This window comes from Megascapheus bottae, chromosome 8 (genome assembly GCF_031878675.1).
Source record: "Megascapheus bottae isolate mThoBot1 chromosome 8, mThoBot2.hap1, whole genome shotgun sequence".
In the NCBI taxonomy this organism is placed as follows: domain Eukaryota; kingdom Metazoa; phylum Chordata; class Mammalia; order Rodentia; family Geomyidae; genus Megascapheus; species Megascapheus bottae.
The window spans coordinates 14,425,882-14,445,499 of NC_143516.1; the positions used below are offsets into that span (position 1 = coordinate 14,425,882).

General features: G+C 37.9%; 1 protein-coding gene across 1 annotated transcript in view; it reads right to left on the reverse strand.

Moving 5' to 3' along the window:
- Nucleotides 1-19,618, reverse strand: part of Utrn (utrophin) — a 402,939-nt gene that overhangs the window by 113,202 nt on the left and 270,119 nt on the right. The window contains exon 52 of the mRNA XM_090338004.1: nucleotides 15,529-15,685. Within this exon, the coding sequence (XP_090194130.1) occupies nucleotides 15,529-15,685 (157 nt within the window). The remainder of the gene's footprint in view (nucleotides 1-15,528; nucleotides 15,686-19,618) is intronic.

Below are 19,618 nucleotides of genomic sequence, written 5' to 3' on the forward strand. Positions count from 1 at the left end.
TAAGAGAAATTGTTCCCACTCAGCTTGCCCTAACATATTGAGATCATGTATCTGACTGTTCTACTAAATTGAAAGTGCTTAGCCTGACACTGATGGCTGAAACCTATAATCTCAGCTACTCTGAAGGCTGAGATATGAGAAATGTGAACTGAAGCCAGCTAGGACAGGAAAGCTCATGATTCACTCATCTCAAATTAACCACCATAAAAAGACAGAAGTGGAGCTGTGTTTCAAGTGGTAGAGTGCCAGCTTAAAAAAAAAAAAAGCAAGCTAAGGGAGAGGACCCAGGCCCTGAGTTGAAGCCCTAGGACTGGCACCTAAATAAATAAATTACTGGCAATAACTCTTCAGTGTGATTTTCTTCTATCAAACATCAGTTAATATCTGGCTAAGCATTTGGATCTACTATCAGTATTTTTTTAACTTTTTTTTTTGCCAGTCCTGGGCATGAGCTCAGGGCCTGAGCACTGTCTTTGGACTTTCTCAAGGCTAGAGCTCTACCACATGAGCCTTAGCACCACTTTCAGCTTTTTTCTATGCATGTAGTACCAAGGAATTGAACCTGGGTCTTCGTGCATGCTAGGCAAGCACTCTACCACCAGGCTAAACTCCCAGCCCCAGTATTTATTTTTTATTATAGCAAGTGCTTTTCCTCTTCCTAGATAGACCAGAAAGCGACACCATCATGAGAATCTCTTGTGTTCACTCTACCACTCTGGTATTTCCATGCCTTCATCAAAGAATTCAATAAAACCATGGTGAGTTGTTAGAATTAAAGGGTATTTTACTATTGTGCAAAGAAATTCATCGAAAACTTGGTAAGTGAAGTGAGTGTTTTTTCATTATTCTGTAGAGGGCTGATTTGATCAGTTCTGCTGGGCCACTTGGGTTGGGATGCACTGGCAGGTCAATGAAGGCATTGCTATCTGTTTTCTGGGGTGCCTTGGTTTCTCTCGATGTGACCTCTAACTTCCCAGTACTCTCCACTTGAACTGCTTCAAAGCACGGTGCAAAATCTTCCCAAAGAGGAAAGTGAAAGCTGCACAATCTCCCTGAAGAATGGGCTTTAGAACTGTTCTTGTCTAGAAGATGCCAATGACAGAACTGTTGATTACTATGCTGTCGATTATTTGTCACTTGGTAGCAGCCTAGGACATCTGAGAAGCTGATCTGGAAATTTTATTTAATTGTAAGTGATTTAAATTTACATCGAAAGGCACTGACCTAGGACAACTAAGAAACTGAGTTTAAATGTTATTTAATCGTAAGTGATTTAAATTTACATCTAAAGGGTCACACATGGCAAAGGGTTATCATCTTCAACAGTGCAGCTTGAGTCTCTCTTCATCACTTCTGTCACATTTTATGGCTACACACAGGGCATGAGCCAGCATAGAGGCAAGAGAATAGAGATATATATTCCATGCGGTGGCTGTCATTCCGTGTAAGGCTAGACACTGAAAGGCAAGAGTCATGACTATAACTCTTATACAGAATAAAGGGAAACAGGCGTAGATGTTGACTTGCAATCAAGCAAGCAACATCCACGGTGACAAGATGGAAGAGAATAGATAATTTCAAACATGACAATGAAAACTGTATGTGTTAAGGTATTTAACAGGAGGGGATAGAACCCACGGGCTAAAATAATCAGTGGAGAGTCCAGGAATTATTCTGTGTCCACAAAAACCTGCGTCCTCATAACCTCCATCACAAGGGGCTTTAGGAATGATTGAGAGATTTTCCAGCAAAGATTTCTACCAAAATAAAACATTGAAAACACATACTAATCTCATACAATATACACAGAAATATTCTAGGCACAGCATTATAATCAATAAACTATTATTTCATGCAGTAAGAAACTTAACTGTCTAAAACAGGCACAGTGGTTCATGCCTGTAATCCTAGCTATTCAGGAGGCTGAGATATGAGGATCAAGGTTCAAAGCCAACCCAGGCACAAAAGGACCGGAGACTCTTATCTCTGATTAACTACTAGGAAATGGGAAGTGGGACTTGGCTCAAAGGTTGGTGGGTAGCCTTGAGCTGAAGAGGTCAGGGACAGTATTCAGGCTGAGTTCAAGCCCCATGCACCCCCCCCCCCCAAAAAAAACCCCTGTCTACAAAGGGGAAAAACGGAGAATGGCCATATGTGGTAAGTGCCAGTCTGAGGCACAAATAGGCAGGGAGGACCCCAGGATGTTCAGATACAATACACCTGGCAGGAAGGAAAGGCAACCTTCTTAAAAGCTAGAGAACTTCTTGGGTGAACTATGTGCTAACAAAAGGAATGGAATTACATTGAAGGCAGTTAGGAGATAAGCAATTCAAGAAGCTAGAATAAATAAAGGTACATTAGTCCCCTCTTCTTCTGCTTGCTATACACCTTTCGGATGTTACATACCTTTCGGGTGTTCTTTTAAAATACATGAAGCTCTGGAATGTCAGACCAATGAAGATCTGAATATAAATATTATAATTTCGCTATTGAAGTTCTAGTCTTCACAGTCACTAACCCAACATCTCCTTTACCAGGAACCTCACTTCTTCCTTGGATCTTTTGAACTCAAGAGCTATTTCGGTAGCCACTGGTGATCCTCTGAGTACCAGGCAGCAGAATAATTTGCTATTATCTGACTTTAAATGGATACAGAGAGTTTCAATTATCCTCTAATGGTCTGGGAACACTTCTGTCTACCTGCTATAACTTAGGGGAGATGGAGATGGGATTAAGGGATCAGGAGATAAGCTGAAGGGACAGGCCTGACTCCACATGCCCATCAATTGTTCTTCATTTCACTAGGAACAGCATCAGCTCTGGGTAATAGCTGAGCCACTGCCAAGCAAAGAGCAAGGATATTCCTAGAAACAGGGACATACATAGGCTTCTACAAATCTTCCCATAAGGAAGTAGACATGGGAGGGACACAGGAGAGGAGAGTCCTCTGCCATCTCCTGTCCTCTCTGAACTAAATTAGCACCCTGTCATACTGGACTGAGATTAGGAGAGGAACAAAATAAACCTGCAAAGTGGACTCAATTCTGATGTTATTTCTTGTCACCAAATAGCAACTCTGCTCTCCCCACATCATCCCAAAGTCTTCACCCAAATCATTATCAAGCTCCCATGTCTGCTAGGATGTACTTTTCTGAACATATTCTAGATTACAATATTAAAATGGTGTATAAATCAGATCTCATCTCTCTGTTTTAAGCCTACCAATGGTTTGTCTCTGCATGCAGAATAAATTCTAGACTTCCTACCAAGGCCAGATCCTCCTTTCTCACCAGTTTCACCTTCTAACACACTAATTCACAGCTTCTAAGTCTTTTTTCCTGTTTCTAAAATGTGTCAAGGATATATCCAAAAGGATGAATTAGGGCCTTCACAATTCAGAAAGATTTTGCTGTTTCTCACTAGATTTCAGAGTTCTGTACATCTTTTAAATGATGAAAGATATGAATAAAAGAATGAATAGACATAAAAGAAAATGCAGAATTTAGGTGGTTGCTTTAGTTACAGAACTGAGGAAAGAAAACTGGACACCAGTATCAGTTTGCACAAAGTGGTCTGCAGGAAGGGACAGGTGGAATACTGAAGCAGCAACAGAAGGAAAACTCCCTCATATAGCCCATCCTAGAAGAAGGGCTGCTTTCTCAAGAAAGCATGCCTGCAATCATCAATCATGACTGGTAAATCCCCCTTCCTGACCTCCTCTAGGATGCCACTGAGATCTACCCACACCATCACAAATGAATCTCAGTCCTCCCTCAACTGGCTCCAACAGAGCTTGTGAATGCTTGAAGTGTTTGCCACCCATGCAGGCCAGGCTCACTTTACAGACAAGATCTCTGAACCTACATTAAATTTTCCCTTTCAGGCTAACATCTGTACCCCGAGCAAGCAGAGAAATTCATTGAAGTTGTTTTTGTTGTTGTTTCCTTTGTTTTATTTTTTTATGAGTGGATGAAATGTCAAGAATATGATACTGCTTTGTGGTATAGGACAATCAGATAAAGATTTGCAGCCAAAAGCCTTGTTATGACAGGTCCATTCATACCATGTGGACATCACCATGAGCCTTTGAGATTATTCCTCAACTTCCTACATGTTAATAATAGCCTGGTTTCCACTAACTTTACAGGTCAGATAGTCAAGAGGAACATGTTGAAATTATTCAGTGGAATAAAACGTTATTATTAAGACTAACCTAATCTAAAGTCATTCTCAGGTCTTATCCAAGACTGAACTTTCCTTCTTTGCTGTTAACTTGTTGATACAGTTCAGAAAAGTGACTTCAAAGGGACTTACACCAAAGGCTTGCTCACTCCTGGGACCAAGTGGGAGGAAGTTAGGTCATTGGGGAATGTGTGCTTAGGATAAAAAACTGGAACCCTGGCCCCCTCCAGTGACCCTCTCATTGCTTTCCAGCCATCACAAGATGAGCAGCTTTACTCTATTGCATATTCTCCACCATGATGCTATTGTGTCACACATCTAAAAACTGGAGCCAGACAATTATGGGCTGAAACCTCTGAAATATAAGGTAATGTACATTTCTCTTCCTTTTAAGCTGATTGTCTTAAGTATTTTGTTTCAGAAAATAAAAGTAGAACCATCTGTCAACCCTCCAGTAGCAGGCAAAATGGAAGTTACTTAATTTAACTCTTCTAAGGGATACATTATTTATTTACACAGAAATGAAAGCAAAGAGATTCTCCAAAAGTAGAAAACTATTGTAAAAGATACTTATTACTGAAGTCAGTGAAACTCTTATCTCCAATTAACCACCAGAAAACTGGAAGTGGTGCTGTGGCTCCAGGGATAGGGCAGTAGCCTTGAGTTGAAGAGCTCAGGGGCAACACCCAGACCCAGGCCCAGGGGTAAGGCGGTAGCCGCCAGCTGAAGAATTCAGGGACAGCGCCCAGGCCCAGAGTTCAAGCCCTCCATGACCAAATATGTATATATATTACGGAATGTTTTTAGAGCCAACTTTTTTTCTATTTGTAACAATTATTACTTCACTGATCCCTCTGAGGTTAGATTTTAGTTATAAGCTATAACAGACAACATCTTTACTGAGTAAGAGACACTGTTTAGAAGAATCATCTAGCTTTCAAAGATATCAAATATCAGGTGCTCATATGGAGGGCACACAAACTGGGAGAAAGAGTACAAACAGATGAAATAATAAACTATATTTTAGAATCTAAAGTTAGTCAAATCACTTTCCCTCCCATAAAGATCTTTCCTACTCTGAGATGAACAACTGAGGAAAAATCATGACAGGAAAAAACTTCTTATCTGACATGTGAATAGAATTGTATTGATGAATTTTATTTCAAATTTGCATACATTTCAAATTAGCTTTTGAGGAAAGAGACTTGCTTTTATTTCTAAATGAACTTTATTATCTTTATTAAGAAATTCATCATCTCCAATGTATATCCTACAAAATTAAGAAGAATGAGGAAAGAGGTTGGTAGGGGATGGATGGGTGAGAATGTTGAAAGGAGTGACACAGATCAAAATACAGTGTATTCCTAAACTTCTCTGTTAAATGGCAACTCCTTTGTACAACTATTTAAGAATATTTTTAATATAAAATTAAACATAAAACAAGACAAATAAATTTAAAAAGCAAGACAACTTAAAAAATTCAACTATCAGAGTAGAAATATTTTCAAGACTTTCTTTAGAATAGGAACAGATAAAATGGGATTACTGAGATATAAAGAGAAAAGGGAACCATTCCTAGCAAAGGTGTGTGTCCTTCAGATTTAGTTAGCTGAACTCAGCATTTAACAGATATTTATGGAGCATCTAGAGTGCCCAGCCCACAGAGTAGAATAAAAGTGAGTCGTTATGTTGATGACAAGGGCTAGGGGCAAAGACAAAAGTTGAACAGGGTATATAAGGAATCAAGGCAAGGCAGGTGCAGCTCTGTAGAGTAGGCTGGGTTGAAGGTACTGGAGAAAAAGTAGGGAAAGCAGGGAAAGAATGAACCAGGACATCAGGAAAGCTTGAGAGACAGCAAGGTGCTTGTGACTGAAAGCATAGCAAGAGACCAGGATGGCTGAAGCCAGTGCACAAGAGAAAACAGCCAGAGCTGAGATGAACAAGATGTGCGTGGGAAGAAGGGTACATCATGCCAGGTGGTGGAGGCCATTCTGAAGACTGTGCTGTTACTATGACACCCACAGGATTCCCACGGAGTTCCATTTATTTTAATAGAACTCTCTGGCTGCAGAGGTGAAGCCATCAGAGAGAGTTGAGGGGCCAAAGGTGATACATTCAGAGTCTACACTTTGAACAGAGAACCAACAAGATTGTCTAATGCAGTGAGTAGGACACATAGGTCTAAAGCTGATTATATTATTATTATTAATTACTACAAAAAGAGCTAGCATAGAATTTGTGGAACCAGTCCAAGAGTTCAATAGGAGTTCATATTAAGTAGAAATATTGTCTCTTTGACTCCCAGATAGAGATGATCCAGTCTCTTCCGGCAGAAGAGTCTATCTAGAGCTAGGCACCCTCACAGATTAGAGAGGAGCTGATTTAGCTGCACCTCTTAGTACATCCCAATTTTAAGTAACCCAGCAAAAAGAGACCAGAAAGTGAGAATGATTCACAAATGACACAAAGGGATATCAAAGCTACATGGCCTCCTGGGAGTCCAGTAAGGATAGCCCAGAGAGTTCAAGGATCAGATAGAACAAAGAAAGGAGAGGAGTGAGTACAGACCACAGACTAGGGCTCCACCAACAATGACAAACAGGCCTGACCAGTTACAATGAGGGATGTTACATGTAGCTCAAGGTGGAGGGTGGGTTGGCAGGGTCAGCATGGATGACTTGCGGAAACAGAAGATGGCCTGAAGTCTTTTGGAGTCCTTCACTGTCACAAGTGTTATGTTTTACATATGTCAAAGCACATAGACATGTTCTTGATACAAGAGGCTGTGTCTGTATGCAATGGGAAATTTTAAGGGCCCCTAGTCCAAATATTACTAAGAAGTTCAAGACAGCAGCTGAATATTTAAACAAGCCCAAGACCCTTCTAAGACGAGTGATGTGTGAATGCAAACAAAAAGCCTGAGAATTTGGGCCTGGATTCACAGCTGTATGCTGTGAGAAATTAGAGGGATGGCTGGAACAACAGGGCTCCCTGGTTTCTAGTTTCAGAGAAACACTTTACTGTTTACTGCAAAATACATGTAGAAAAAAAAAAGCAATAAATGATACAATCATAAGAAGAACGACTAGAATATAATGTATGTTTTTCCCCTTCAACTTGCTTCCAAAGCTAAATCAGCATATATGGATCTGAAGTCATTAAGCTTAGGATAGGAAAAAAGAAAAAAGGGCAGAAAAGTCATTAAATTTGATAGCACTAATAAAACTACCAGAAAAAAATGAGAAAGAAATCATCCGACTTCCCATTGGAAGACAGACAATCCTTTTTAAAATTTCTCTCATAGTGCTGTAAAAGTTTTTTGTTTCGTGTTTCTAAATAGAAAGTTAATATATAAATCTATTTCAGTTCCACCCTACTGACATCAAAAATAAAGCTTAAAGAACATTCTGTGTGAATGATAACAGTGAGACAGAACTCTTTCTAGCTTCTCACAGCAATAAAGCAATCTTCTTGCCTATACTCTTTTCAGATATATATATACATATATATACATATATATATATATATATATACACACATGACAGCCTCCTCCATCCAGCAAATACATGCTGTACCTTCTTTTAAAAGGCCCATGTTATTTATCATTCAGCAGACAAACAAATATAATATATATATGGTATTTTAATTATCAGACACTGTGTTAGGCACAGGCCGTGTATGCTCTAACTGTAAGGGGGAAAAGAAACAAGCACTATCTTGTGCCCTATCGTACCCTCTCACACACTGGAAAATATTCTTCAGTGGTTTCTTTCTTATTGCAAGGTCTCTGCTCAAAGTTCTTGTTCTGTGGAAGCTTTCCTGCTTCTCTAGGAAATGCAATCGGATTCATCTAGGCCTCCATGTGTCTCCTACGGGGTTTGACATCTTCCACAGTTACTTGTTTTGAGGGATGTCCCGGATGCTAGACAATGAGCTCCACAGTAGCAAGGATCATGTGACAAATGCACTCATGCTCAGTACCTAGCAAATGGGCAGCAGACATCAAGGGACAGGTGGTGGGCTGGTAGAGGAAGCCATCTGTGGGTTAAGTGCGTTGGAGAAGCGGATCATGACAGAGTTGGCTGGTGGTATAAACTATTCCTCGCTTATCTTTGCTATCGACTCTTCATTTCACCCTCAAGGAGTGATGGCTAGGAGGAGGCTGCCTTGAGCTACTTGAAATAAGGAACTCCTGTGGCCTTTCGTGGGGGTGGGAGGGCACAGCCACACCTACCCATCTTAGTGGACAAGGCCAGGTACCAACCAGCAAATGAGAGGCTGGGAAGTACAAGCTGCTTCATGACTACACAGCCAGCTACACTGCTAAGAAGGAAGTCCATACAAGAGGCAGAGGTTGGAAGGAACTGGACAGTCCATGCTCAGTGATATAAAAAAGATCTAGGATATGGAAATAAGAGGTTTATCTTTGTGATTGTTGTTCTCCATGTACTATGTGAAGTTATTTCTTTTCTCTTTTTTTCTCCTTAGGATTTATCTCATGTGGTTAATGTATCTGACTTTGTTACCTGGTATGTTATATTGTATATACGTTTATTTATTTAAAATAGGGAAGGGAAGGGGAAAAATAAGATGATTGGGAAGGGGAAGGAAGGAGGGAAAATGGGACAAAAACATGAGAAGGGTATCAATGTTTAAGAAGTAATGTACCCACTACCTGACGAATGTAACTGTAACCCCTCTATATAATACCCCGACAATAAAATAAAAAGAAATATAGAAAAAAACCTAATGTGTTATAAAACCTCCTTACACATCAAGATCTCAAAATTGCAATTTTCAGGTAGCCTCAGATGACTGTAACAGGAGAAAAAGCCTAATTCCACACATACACACACTCACAGAGAAATGGACACTCACACACAAATAGGCACTGCCTACATTTCATGGTCAAGTATTTTTCTTAAAGGCAGTATTAAAATTTATTTTAATAAGTAAAGTTTGTAATTTATCTTGGCAATTCAGTTAAGCCTCAAGTGTCCTGACTTTTATATAATAAGACTTGAATATAACATTAAATTGGGTTAAGCAAAGGACAGTGCAGCCCTGAGGAAAAGGACACACATTAAAAAAACTGTAACTGAATCATGCATTTATTCTTGCTGATTTGCTTTTCTAAAATGAAAGGATAAGGGAAACGATGTTAGACTTCTGCTAATTACCCCTAGAAAACCCAAAATTTGTATGCTATGAAAAGAAAGTGCAAATTGGATAGTTAAAGTTTCATCTATGATTTAATCCCACCTAAGAGTATATGACAGAAAGAAATCCATGCTTAATACATTAATGCTATATACATTATGTGTTGCAAATGATTGTTAATCTCACATTGTTGACAATAGAGCTGAATCTAAGACAATATACTTGCTACACAACTTGTAATGTGAAACTCCGAGAATGGCTCAGTGATTAGAGCATCTGCCTCAAAAGCCCAAGGCTCTAAGTTCAATATTATTACCATTATCTCACATGAAAACCCAGTTAACATTCTTTGTAAAGTGATGATTTTATTTTAGTGTTGGGTAAAATAAAATATGCACCTACATGAGGGAAAGAATATGCCTATGTTGTTTACCCACTGATGCTTTCGATTGTTGGCTGGCACTCTGCTACCACAGCCATGTCTCTAACCCTTTCTTACATTGTTTTAAAAAAAAAACCCACCAAGATAAAATCTCAGCAATCACAGGAAAAGACAGAACATATTAATTAATTCATATCCACTTGCCATTTACTGTGTCCTACTATCCAGAACAAATAGTTCAGATGGAGCTCTGAGACTATTTTACTATTTTTACTATTATTATTATTATCATTATTGGCTTTGCCTATATACAGGTATTATCAAAGAATGGAACAAGGTATCCATTATTGGTCTTGTTGCAGATGTAGCAAGATTCTAGGTCACTAATGATAAGATCTAACAAAGTGTAGGCATTTGTCAAGAGTCTAAAATATAGTATATCTTCTAACATTAGAACATGTACACTACTGAGAACAGAATGTCACACCATGAACTGCTCATTTAGCATGGAGGAGAACAGTTTTGAGTGGAGACTATCCTCTGAGTGTTTCAACCTGCTTTTCACCCAGGGTAAAGCTACTATATTTTTTCTCTCAGTACCAACTTCATTAGCTTTTTGCTTTTCTTTCTTTTTTATTGTTAGTTAATATTTTTATCAGAGTCATCTTCATTGTACAAAAGGGTCTCCTAGGGATATATCTCCATATATACATGGCTTTTTGGTTATCCTGCTTAGCTTCTAATCCATGCAAGTGTTGTCATATTTTGGATTGATGTGCAGAAGCCTCACATTATTGCTTATGATACACAAGCACTAACTTTAACAGATTTCATGAATATTGTGGATAGATGGATCAATGGCTCGATGGATGGCTGGATAGATGAAAAGGTGATTAGTACATCAGAGAACTTCAGAAAGTACCATTAAATCATTGGTATAAATACAAAAGAATAATACATGCATTTGTGTGTATGTGTGTCTATGAGTGTGTCAGTGTCTCTGTGTATACATAGAAATGAGAAGAATGAGAATATAGGAGTTCCTGTAAACCAATTCATAAGGATCCAGGGAGATGAACAAGTTACTCTAAAGTCCCAGCTTCTTAACATTCTTAGTGTTACCTAGAGCTATGAAAGTAGATGACAGACAAGATAAAAATCATACAGATACAAAATATATGTTTTGTTTCCTTATTTTTAATCATGGCATCATTCAAATTTTGATAGCCTCAAAAGACATTTAAACTCATTGTTAAATATTAATAATTGATCTATTAACCTTTTGGTAATCAAGACAGTACACAAAAATACGCCCTATGAGATCATCCTTTCCCAAATAAGTTGTTTTCTTTTATTAAGAACAAGAAGAAATAATCTTTCACTCTCTGGTATTTATGATTTTACCCTTTCTAAATTCTCAGAAATATTGCTGCTTTAAGAATTTCATTCAATTTCCTGGATATTCTAAGATATCCTTTAAAGCGCCCATGGGCTAAAGTGGTAAAATTGTGCAAATTGTGGTATCAAAATATAGACAGACCAAACAGAATAAACTTAAGGTGAAGAAATTAAAATTTAAAAAATGCACTGAAGCCAGATGCTAATGGTTCAAGCCTATAATTCCAGCTACTCAAGAAATTGAGATCTCCAATCTCAGTTCAAAGCCAGGCTGGGCAGATCAATCTATGAGAACCTTATTTCAAATTCATCAGTAAAAATCCAGAAGGAGGCATGGTTTAAGTGGTAGAGTGCTAGTCTTGAGTAAAAAAGCTACTGAGTACTTATTACATGTCCTGCACTTACTGTTTAAATTCACAAATGGACAGAAGCTCTGGACTAAGGAGATTCAACAAGATGCATTAAAGCCCAGATGGGAAAAGCTCATAAACAGATGGAGGCGATATCAAAACCTAAGCCCATGTTCTCAATACCAACCTGAGGCACCAAAGAATCCAAGATAGTATCTTGTGTTCATGTGAGAAGAGCCTTAGAAATTCAGTCAACCTGACTATATGAACTGACTATAATGATGTGAAGTAGGCATATATACACTTACAATTATTACAATTATTTACCACACAACTCTTTGAATTCATACCTTGGTATTCTTATTAAAAGCACCACACTTAGATGCAATTCTACCCCCACCTAAGGTTCTGTATAAAGTCTCATCATGTTATATTTGGAAAGAGTTCGTCCCTTAAATAAAAAACATAGAAATGTATATGTGAACCATGTGTGAATTACAGTCAAAGAAACAAAGTTAGAGTTTAGGGGAAAGGATGATTGAACAAGAACAACCAGGGATTTAGTGAACAATGTGTCATTCAAATCTCACCCACAGCCTTTTGGAACTAATTTTATAAGCCAGGGGAAGCAAACTAAGGGCTCAGGAGCAGGCATCAACTGTCCTGTACACAACTCCACTTGGGCCAGTAGCCCTGTCTGTTTTCTGTACTAAGTTCTCTCTGAAACGTTTGGAACGGCCAGGCACATAATACATGATGAAAATTTGCTGGAAAGGAGAAAAGAGAAGAGCATTCTACACAACTCTAAGTTTCTGGAACCACTACTTAGCCCTACTTTGAAAGCCCAAGTCACTGACATTAACACCATTCTCCACTTTCTCTTGTGTCCTCAAACCTTCACTATTCCAGAGTCCACGCAGAGCCCCTGTGAAACTCCTCTAACTATTCCTCCATCACATTTACTTGGCTATGTATGCCCTTGTCTAGAGAACCATCTTGCCCCCATGGATCACTGAACGACATTTCTGAATTCTACTACAGAGTGTCATTCATAATACACCATGGAATGACTATACAATGTAAACTGCATCACAGAACTAAGATACTGAAATCTCTAAAACTCGGAGTGAAGGTGTGAATACCTAGTAAGATATTAAAAGGTATTAAAACCTAAACTCTCAGTAAAAGCCCAAGAGCTTTCAAGGACATGACCTGGAATTCTTGCTTGCACTCATCTCTTCTCTTCCCTATACTTGACTCCACCATGATGTGGGTTGCTCTGCTATTCTTCACATATGCTAGAACATGGCAACCTCCAGGGCCTTCATGCTTTCTGTTCCCATCTCTAAATCCTCTCTGTCCTGAGAGCAGCACTGACCACTAAAATAACATTTCTGACACTTTCCAAACCTTCTCTGCCCATGTCTGTACGCTCTGACACCCCTTCCATGACTTATATTTCTCATGGCACTTACTGCCATGTGTTTGCTTCTTTCCTGTCTTTTTTACTTTATGTTATTACTATTACTATTATTTTTAAGTGGTTGTACAAAGGAGTTGCCATTTAGCAAAACAGTTTAGGAATGCAATACCTTGATCAATGTCAACCCTTCTTTCAACATTCTCAACCATCCCTTCCCCTCTCCATGCCTTTGCTCACTCTTCTTAAATTTGTAGGGTATACACTAGATTCTTTAGATTCTTTTTTTCACAATTTTTATTTTTTATTTAATTTTATTGTCAGGGTAATATACAGCGGGGTTACAGTTACATAAGTAACATAGTGAGTACAATTCTTGTTGGACACATACTCCTCCCATATTTTTCTCCAAGCTCTATAATTACACTGACGTTAGCAGTTCAAGATTCTTTTAGATTCTTGTCTATATTTTCCCTGCTCTTCTCCTCTTCATTCATCTTCCCCTTTCTCTTTGATCTTGCTCCACCCCTAACCAGTAACTATTTCCTGGTACCTTTTACTCCTTAGACTCTGGCAAGAACTTGGTCTATTTATTATTTATTTAGCTAGTTAGTTAATGTTGGCAATGAACCCACAGCCTTATACATGGTAAGCAAGAACTCTATCACTATTTAACCATACCTCCAGCCACAACAACCTGGTTTTACTCGGTGTTGACTCCCTCATGACTAGAAAAATACCTAGTATGTGTCAACCACTAAAAAAAATAAATGAACCAGCATTAATTATCAGCAGAATCATTAGCTGTATTAGCAGTTGTATCAGCAGTATCAGTAGTTGTGTCCTAGAACATACAAGGCTCTAGGACAAAGTAAAATAAAATTTACACCCAGGAATGCTTGCTGGAACAGGGGTATGCAACACAGCCAGGACTGAATGGGAAGCTGATAAGCCTGTACCTAATAAGGCCAAGGCTACCAGAGGAACATAATTTTTGGCCTCAAGGTTTAGGCTTTGATCAAAGCTTGTTGCAGATGCTGCTAAGTAGCTTTTATTCTTTGTAGAACATGGCCATTAAAAGAGCTTTATATGATTGCATTTCCTAATTAATACCTAAACCCACAAAAGGGAATATGAATAATAGAGAAAAATGTGACTTTGGTAAATCAGGAATTTGACAGACTTTTATTATTTTATACCCCCCACACAAACAATATCTCCCTTTTTCCTAGTTTCAGAAACAAATATTATGCTCTCTTTTCAAGTAGAAAAAAAGGATAACTCAACTAGTAATTTCTAATCATGTAGTTATTGGGCTCAACATAAAACAAATTTAAGGAGGGCTGTATCATTCCTTATTAGAGCAATTTATTAAACAGATGAGATCTTTCTTCAAGGAAAGCATGTGTTACTGTTTGCCACTTGTCAAATTAGAACAGAATTATACTCCTACATTGAAAAGTATAGATTTACAATTATTATACAATAAGTAGTACAATAAAAGAAGATCCTATGCAATATATTGGAAAAAAGAGTATAAAGGGACCTAATAAATTAATGGAAAACTTTTAAGAACACAATAATTGAAGAATTTGTCTTTTGACAACATTTCAACATCTGTTCTCCAAAGCATAAATATTTAGAGAGGCCATAATAACAATGCAAGTTAAAGATAAATAATACTTAAAATAATCTTAAATACTGTCTTCATTTGCCATAAAATTTAAATCTATCCCTATTTTGTAATTACAAGTTTTAATTTTTTGTAATATTGATTTAATATAGACAAGATTGTACTTTTTAGATTTTTATAGTTTGGGGGTGTTCTGATGCTATTTCGGGGGAGTTTTTTTGTTTTTCCTTTTTAACATTTAAGGGACTAAACCCATTTTCTCCAGCTGCTAGACAAGCTGAAATATAACACCAGGCCTATTTTGTAATTCCCTTTTAAAATATATATTGTGACTATTAATCCTTTAAGATATGTCATGCTTTCTCCCATGCTTAACTTGTAAATCTAAAGTCTCTAAGACATTTGAATAAAAGACTAAACTAATTTATAGTCTAAATTTTCCTTAATAAAATTTCCAAAATCTATAATAAGGAAGTTAACTTTCATGATATGCTAAAAGCAATATTCTCCCTCAGATACTTCTACTATTTAACAAATTTTAGTGAAATGTGAAGAAACATCACAATTAAAAAAAACTGAAGCAATCAGTGAAATTTAAAGTAAATGGCTGATTCCGTCCCTGGTGGCTCATACCTATAATCTCAACTACTTAAGAAGCTAAGTAAGGTATGAGGATCATGGTTTGAAGATAGCCCAGGCTAGAAAGCACGTGAAGACTTTTATCTCCAATTAACCTACAAAAGCTGGAAATAGAGCTGTGGTTCAAATGGTAGGATGCTAACTTTGAAGACAAAAGCTCAGTTACAGCACCCAGGCCCAAAGTTCAGGCCCCAGGACAAGCACAAAAACAAATAAATGAAATGAATGGATAAGTGAAAAGTAGATACCTAAACACTAGCGGTTTAGAAGGAAAAGGGAAAATTACAAGTGTGTTACAATCAGCCTAATGTTAATATTTACCTAGAGTTTTATTGGAAATAGTTACTAAGATTGAAGAACTTACTTTACAATGGTCGTACTGGAGCTGCAAGGCGGGAACATCCCCACCAATAGGCATCTGTTTCTTCAGTTCTTCATCTTTGATATTCAGCCATTTGATCAGTTCCTCTAATGACACCAGGAGCCTGTTCCATTTCTCAGCACTAGCCTCCAAATGAGCCCTGTTGAGAAAGAATGAGGATCACATGGAGAAATCTGAACTGTATTCAAATTTCCATACCCTAATAATCCTGTGTAACCAACAAAAGAAAAAAAATGAAGGACTTTCTAAGCCTCACTATTTGGTATAAGCTGAAATATCTAAAGATAGGTTGGTAATGTTTATCGGAAATTGAGACCAACATGGTGTAACTCTGATGCTTTCAAGAGGATGTCTACAATATCCTGTAAATGTATAAACCGAGTTTTGATAGCATATATGCAGCATAGACATATATCCAAATATTTTGTCTCATTTTATCTAAACACAGGGTTGAAAAATGAAGACAACTTACTAAACGTCTGTAAAAAGGGGAATATTTAGAAAGAAATGTATCAGCTGATTACCACCGAGCACATAATAAACATCTAAAAGATATAAATAAATAAAAATCACAAAGATACAAATATCTTTTTGTATCATTTTGAATATGTCCAATGGACTCAAATTAGTTTCCTTCCCAATTAAAGAAAATTGGCTAGCCTTTTAGGGTAGAAAATTATTGATTACTAATTTCTTTCATACTCAAATAAATTACTGAAAACCGAACCCTAGCAACAATTACTTCAAATTGTTGAAAAACAGTTAATATTACGTGGCCAGAATACTGTTTCACTAAAGATATCCAGTGTCATTGTACATAGAAAAATTGGGCTAAAATCACTGACTGTAGGACTTCACACTTACTGATTAGTTGTAATTGCTGGGGATAACAACTAGGGTCTTGCACATGTCAGGCCACTGTGCTAGCACTGATTTATACATTCCAATACATCTAATAATACTTTCCATGTCTAGCACAGAAACATACCTCCAAAGCCCTATCATTATGAACGCCATAATCAGGGACCATGTGAAGACTGTGGTTCAAGAGAACAGAGATCTAAAGCACAACGTTCTTCCTCGTCCTTGTTAAATCCCTGGAGAACACCATATACCCAACCCTCAAGTGCAGGGAAGGGTCAGATTTGATCACATGGATCAGTCAGGAAGTAGTTTCCAGATACTCAAGGAGCTGGGCTTTCAATCCTGCATTGCTCCAGTGAACAACCATGAAGGTGGGCTTTGGTACCAATCTGGAGAAACGGAATAACCTTGCCTGTCCATAATCCTTCAGGATTGAAAGGGTAAAGAGTGATGGAGATGAACCTAATCTTGTTACAGAAGAGCTTCCCAGGGGAAATGAAAGATTTGAGGGAAGAAGATGACTCACTGCGGCAATCCCAACTACAGGAAAACTCTGCTGACCTTACTTCATCTGCGCCTCTCACAACCTCACACCGTGACTGACACTGCTCTGATGAGGGACACCTTTGTCAATCTGTGACTTCATTGAGTGACACCAGAACAACCAACAGAGCATCATCACTGTGATCTCACTTTCATGTACCTCCTCATGTACCTCTCCTTTCATGTACCTCTCATCTACTTGAACCTTTCTCTCTAAACTGATAGTTCTTCTGTGTTCAGTTCAGACAAATACCCCACAACCACTGGATCAGTGTTCTTAACCACAGATATTCAAGGTCTTTGAGTCTGAACAGACATTATAGGTCTTTGTTACACTGCTTTCGCCTCATAAGAGCACATGGAAATGTCTCATCTCCACTTCATCTCTAGTGAGCTGTCAAGTTTCAATTTCAACTAGATGATGTAATACAAACTCTTCATATTCTTTGTCATATTCATAAGGATCAGATAAATAATTCAGAAATACAAAATGAAGCTCAGAGTGTTTTACAGTTCTCTGAGAGCTGTATGATTAGAAACCTACTTTCTTGCAACTACCATTGCTTCTGTCTGCCATGACCAACCTCAGCTTGCAAAAGTGTGCATTAACTTTGCTTGAGCTCCAGCTTTTCTGTGTTCCTTTTAATTAATTTTAGGCCAAATATGCAATTAGCTTTCTCTGATAAACAATAATTTCACTTGTCACAGAGCACGGCTAAGTAATTTCAATTATTTTAATTGAAAACTCTTTCTGCAGTTACAAGCCATTATGCAACAAATATGTTTGACAGAGTTTTTGACATTTTCTTCCCATATTTTTCTTTCCTTCTTTTTTTTTTTTTTTTTTGGTAGTTGTGGGGTTTGAACTCTGGGTCTGGGCATTGTCCCTGAGCTCTTTAGCTCAAGGCTGCTGCCTACCCCTTGAACCACAGCACCACTTCCATCTTCCCCTATTTTTCAAAACAAAAGACAACTAGAATCAAAGGTCCTTGGTCAGCCAGGAAGAACTTGTCTGTATGAAAATCACTTATGCATCTATCCTCATCTCTTATTCACATTTGGTACTGTGTCTTCAGCATCTGTAGTTTCATTCCTTACCTGAGCCACATATTACTTTGCTTTGAATTCCAGGTGCCCAAACTTAATGAAGAGTACACAAATACCTTTCCCTATACAGTTAATTCGTGAGGGCACAGGAATAATAAAATTGATCATTGAGCCCTACGGCTTTGACTCAAGGAAGTACTTTTTACAAGAGATGCTGGAGTATCTTTGAAATAAAAAAGAAAAGCACCGACGTGTGTGTTTCTCCTGCATCTTTGCTTTCCCACAGTAAAAACCAAGTTCATCTGGCAGAATCTGGCAAATCTGTTCTGGATATTCTCCAATAGATTACACCTCTGTGTTTAGTGGATTACTACCATATGCCCAACTAAATGCACACTTAAGTGGCAGCCTTTGGTCTTCAAGCTTCATATGAATTCTTTCATCTTTCAAGATGAAAGTTTTTTCGTGGGCAGTGAGTTGAATGCTTTTTAAGAAGAAACTTTACATTAGTGTTTGGCTTAGCTGAACTTTGTCAATGTTATTATAAACATGTTGAAACTTAAATCTCCTCAAGACTACAGATAACAGGCCATCCATCAGGTTTTCTGAATCCTTGCTTAAACTATTACTTTATCTAACACATCATATTTATTTATAGTCACTCAGGTTTTTTTTTTTTTTCATAGTTGACTTTCTTTTTTTTTTTTTTTTTTTTGCCAGTCCTGGGCTTGAGCTCAGGGCCTGAGCACTGTCCCTGGACTTTTCTCAAGGCTAGAGCTCTACTACTTGAGCCTCAGCATCACTTCCAGCTTTTTTTTATGTATGTGGTACCAAGGAATTGAACCCGGGTCTTCATGCATGCTAGGCCAAACACTACCACGAGGCCAAACTCCCAGCTCCATAATTGACTTTCTCCTGATTTCTTAGCTGCTCCAGTTCATTCTTTAGATACTTGGTATCTAAAAAGTAATAGATGTATTCACAGCTGCATGCTCGTCCTAAAACAGTATCTCCTACCATGGAATATAAAATATGAATATGCTTCTTGCAATGTACAACTTTCTAAGAGTTCATTTTTTACACCTTTCTAACTTCTACCACTTTTTAGTTGTTTCTTAAAAGATGCGAATTACAGGGCCAGGAGTTTGGCCTAGTGGTAGAGTACTTGCCTAGTATGCACAAAGACCCAGGTTCAATTCCTCGGTGCCACATACTTAGAAAAAAGTTGGAAGTGGTTCTGAGGCTCAAGTGGCAGACCTCTGGCCTTGAGAAAGCCCAACGACAGTGCTCAGGCCCTGTGCTCAAGCCCAGGACTGGCAAAAAAAAATGCAAATTACAAGATAAACATGCAGAAAATGATACTTCATTCAAATGTAGTACAAACAAGAATGGTGGTGGGAATTACTAAATATTTATCTGTTATAAATTGGCCTAAGTCCCTCTCCTAAAGAAACAGTCTCAAAGAATATAACTAACAACTCGAATTAAGAGGCAATAAAGATACGCTCCTCTTATAGTGCAAGGACCACACAGAAATAAGTTTGACAGTCTGATTATAAATGTCATTACTTTTTAATTTCTGATAAAAATGCACAGATTACATATCGGGTCATAATGA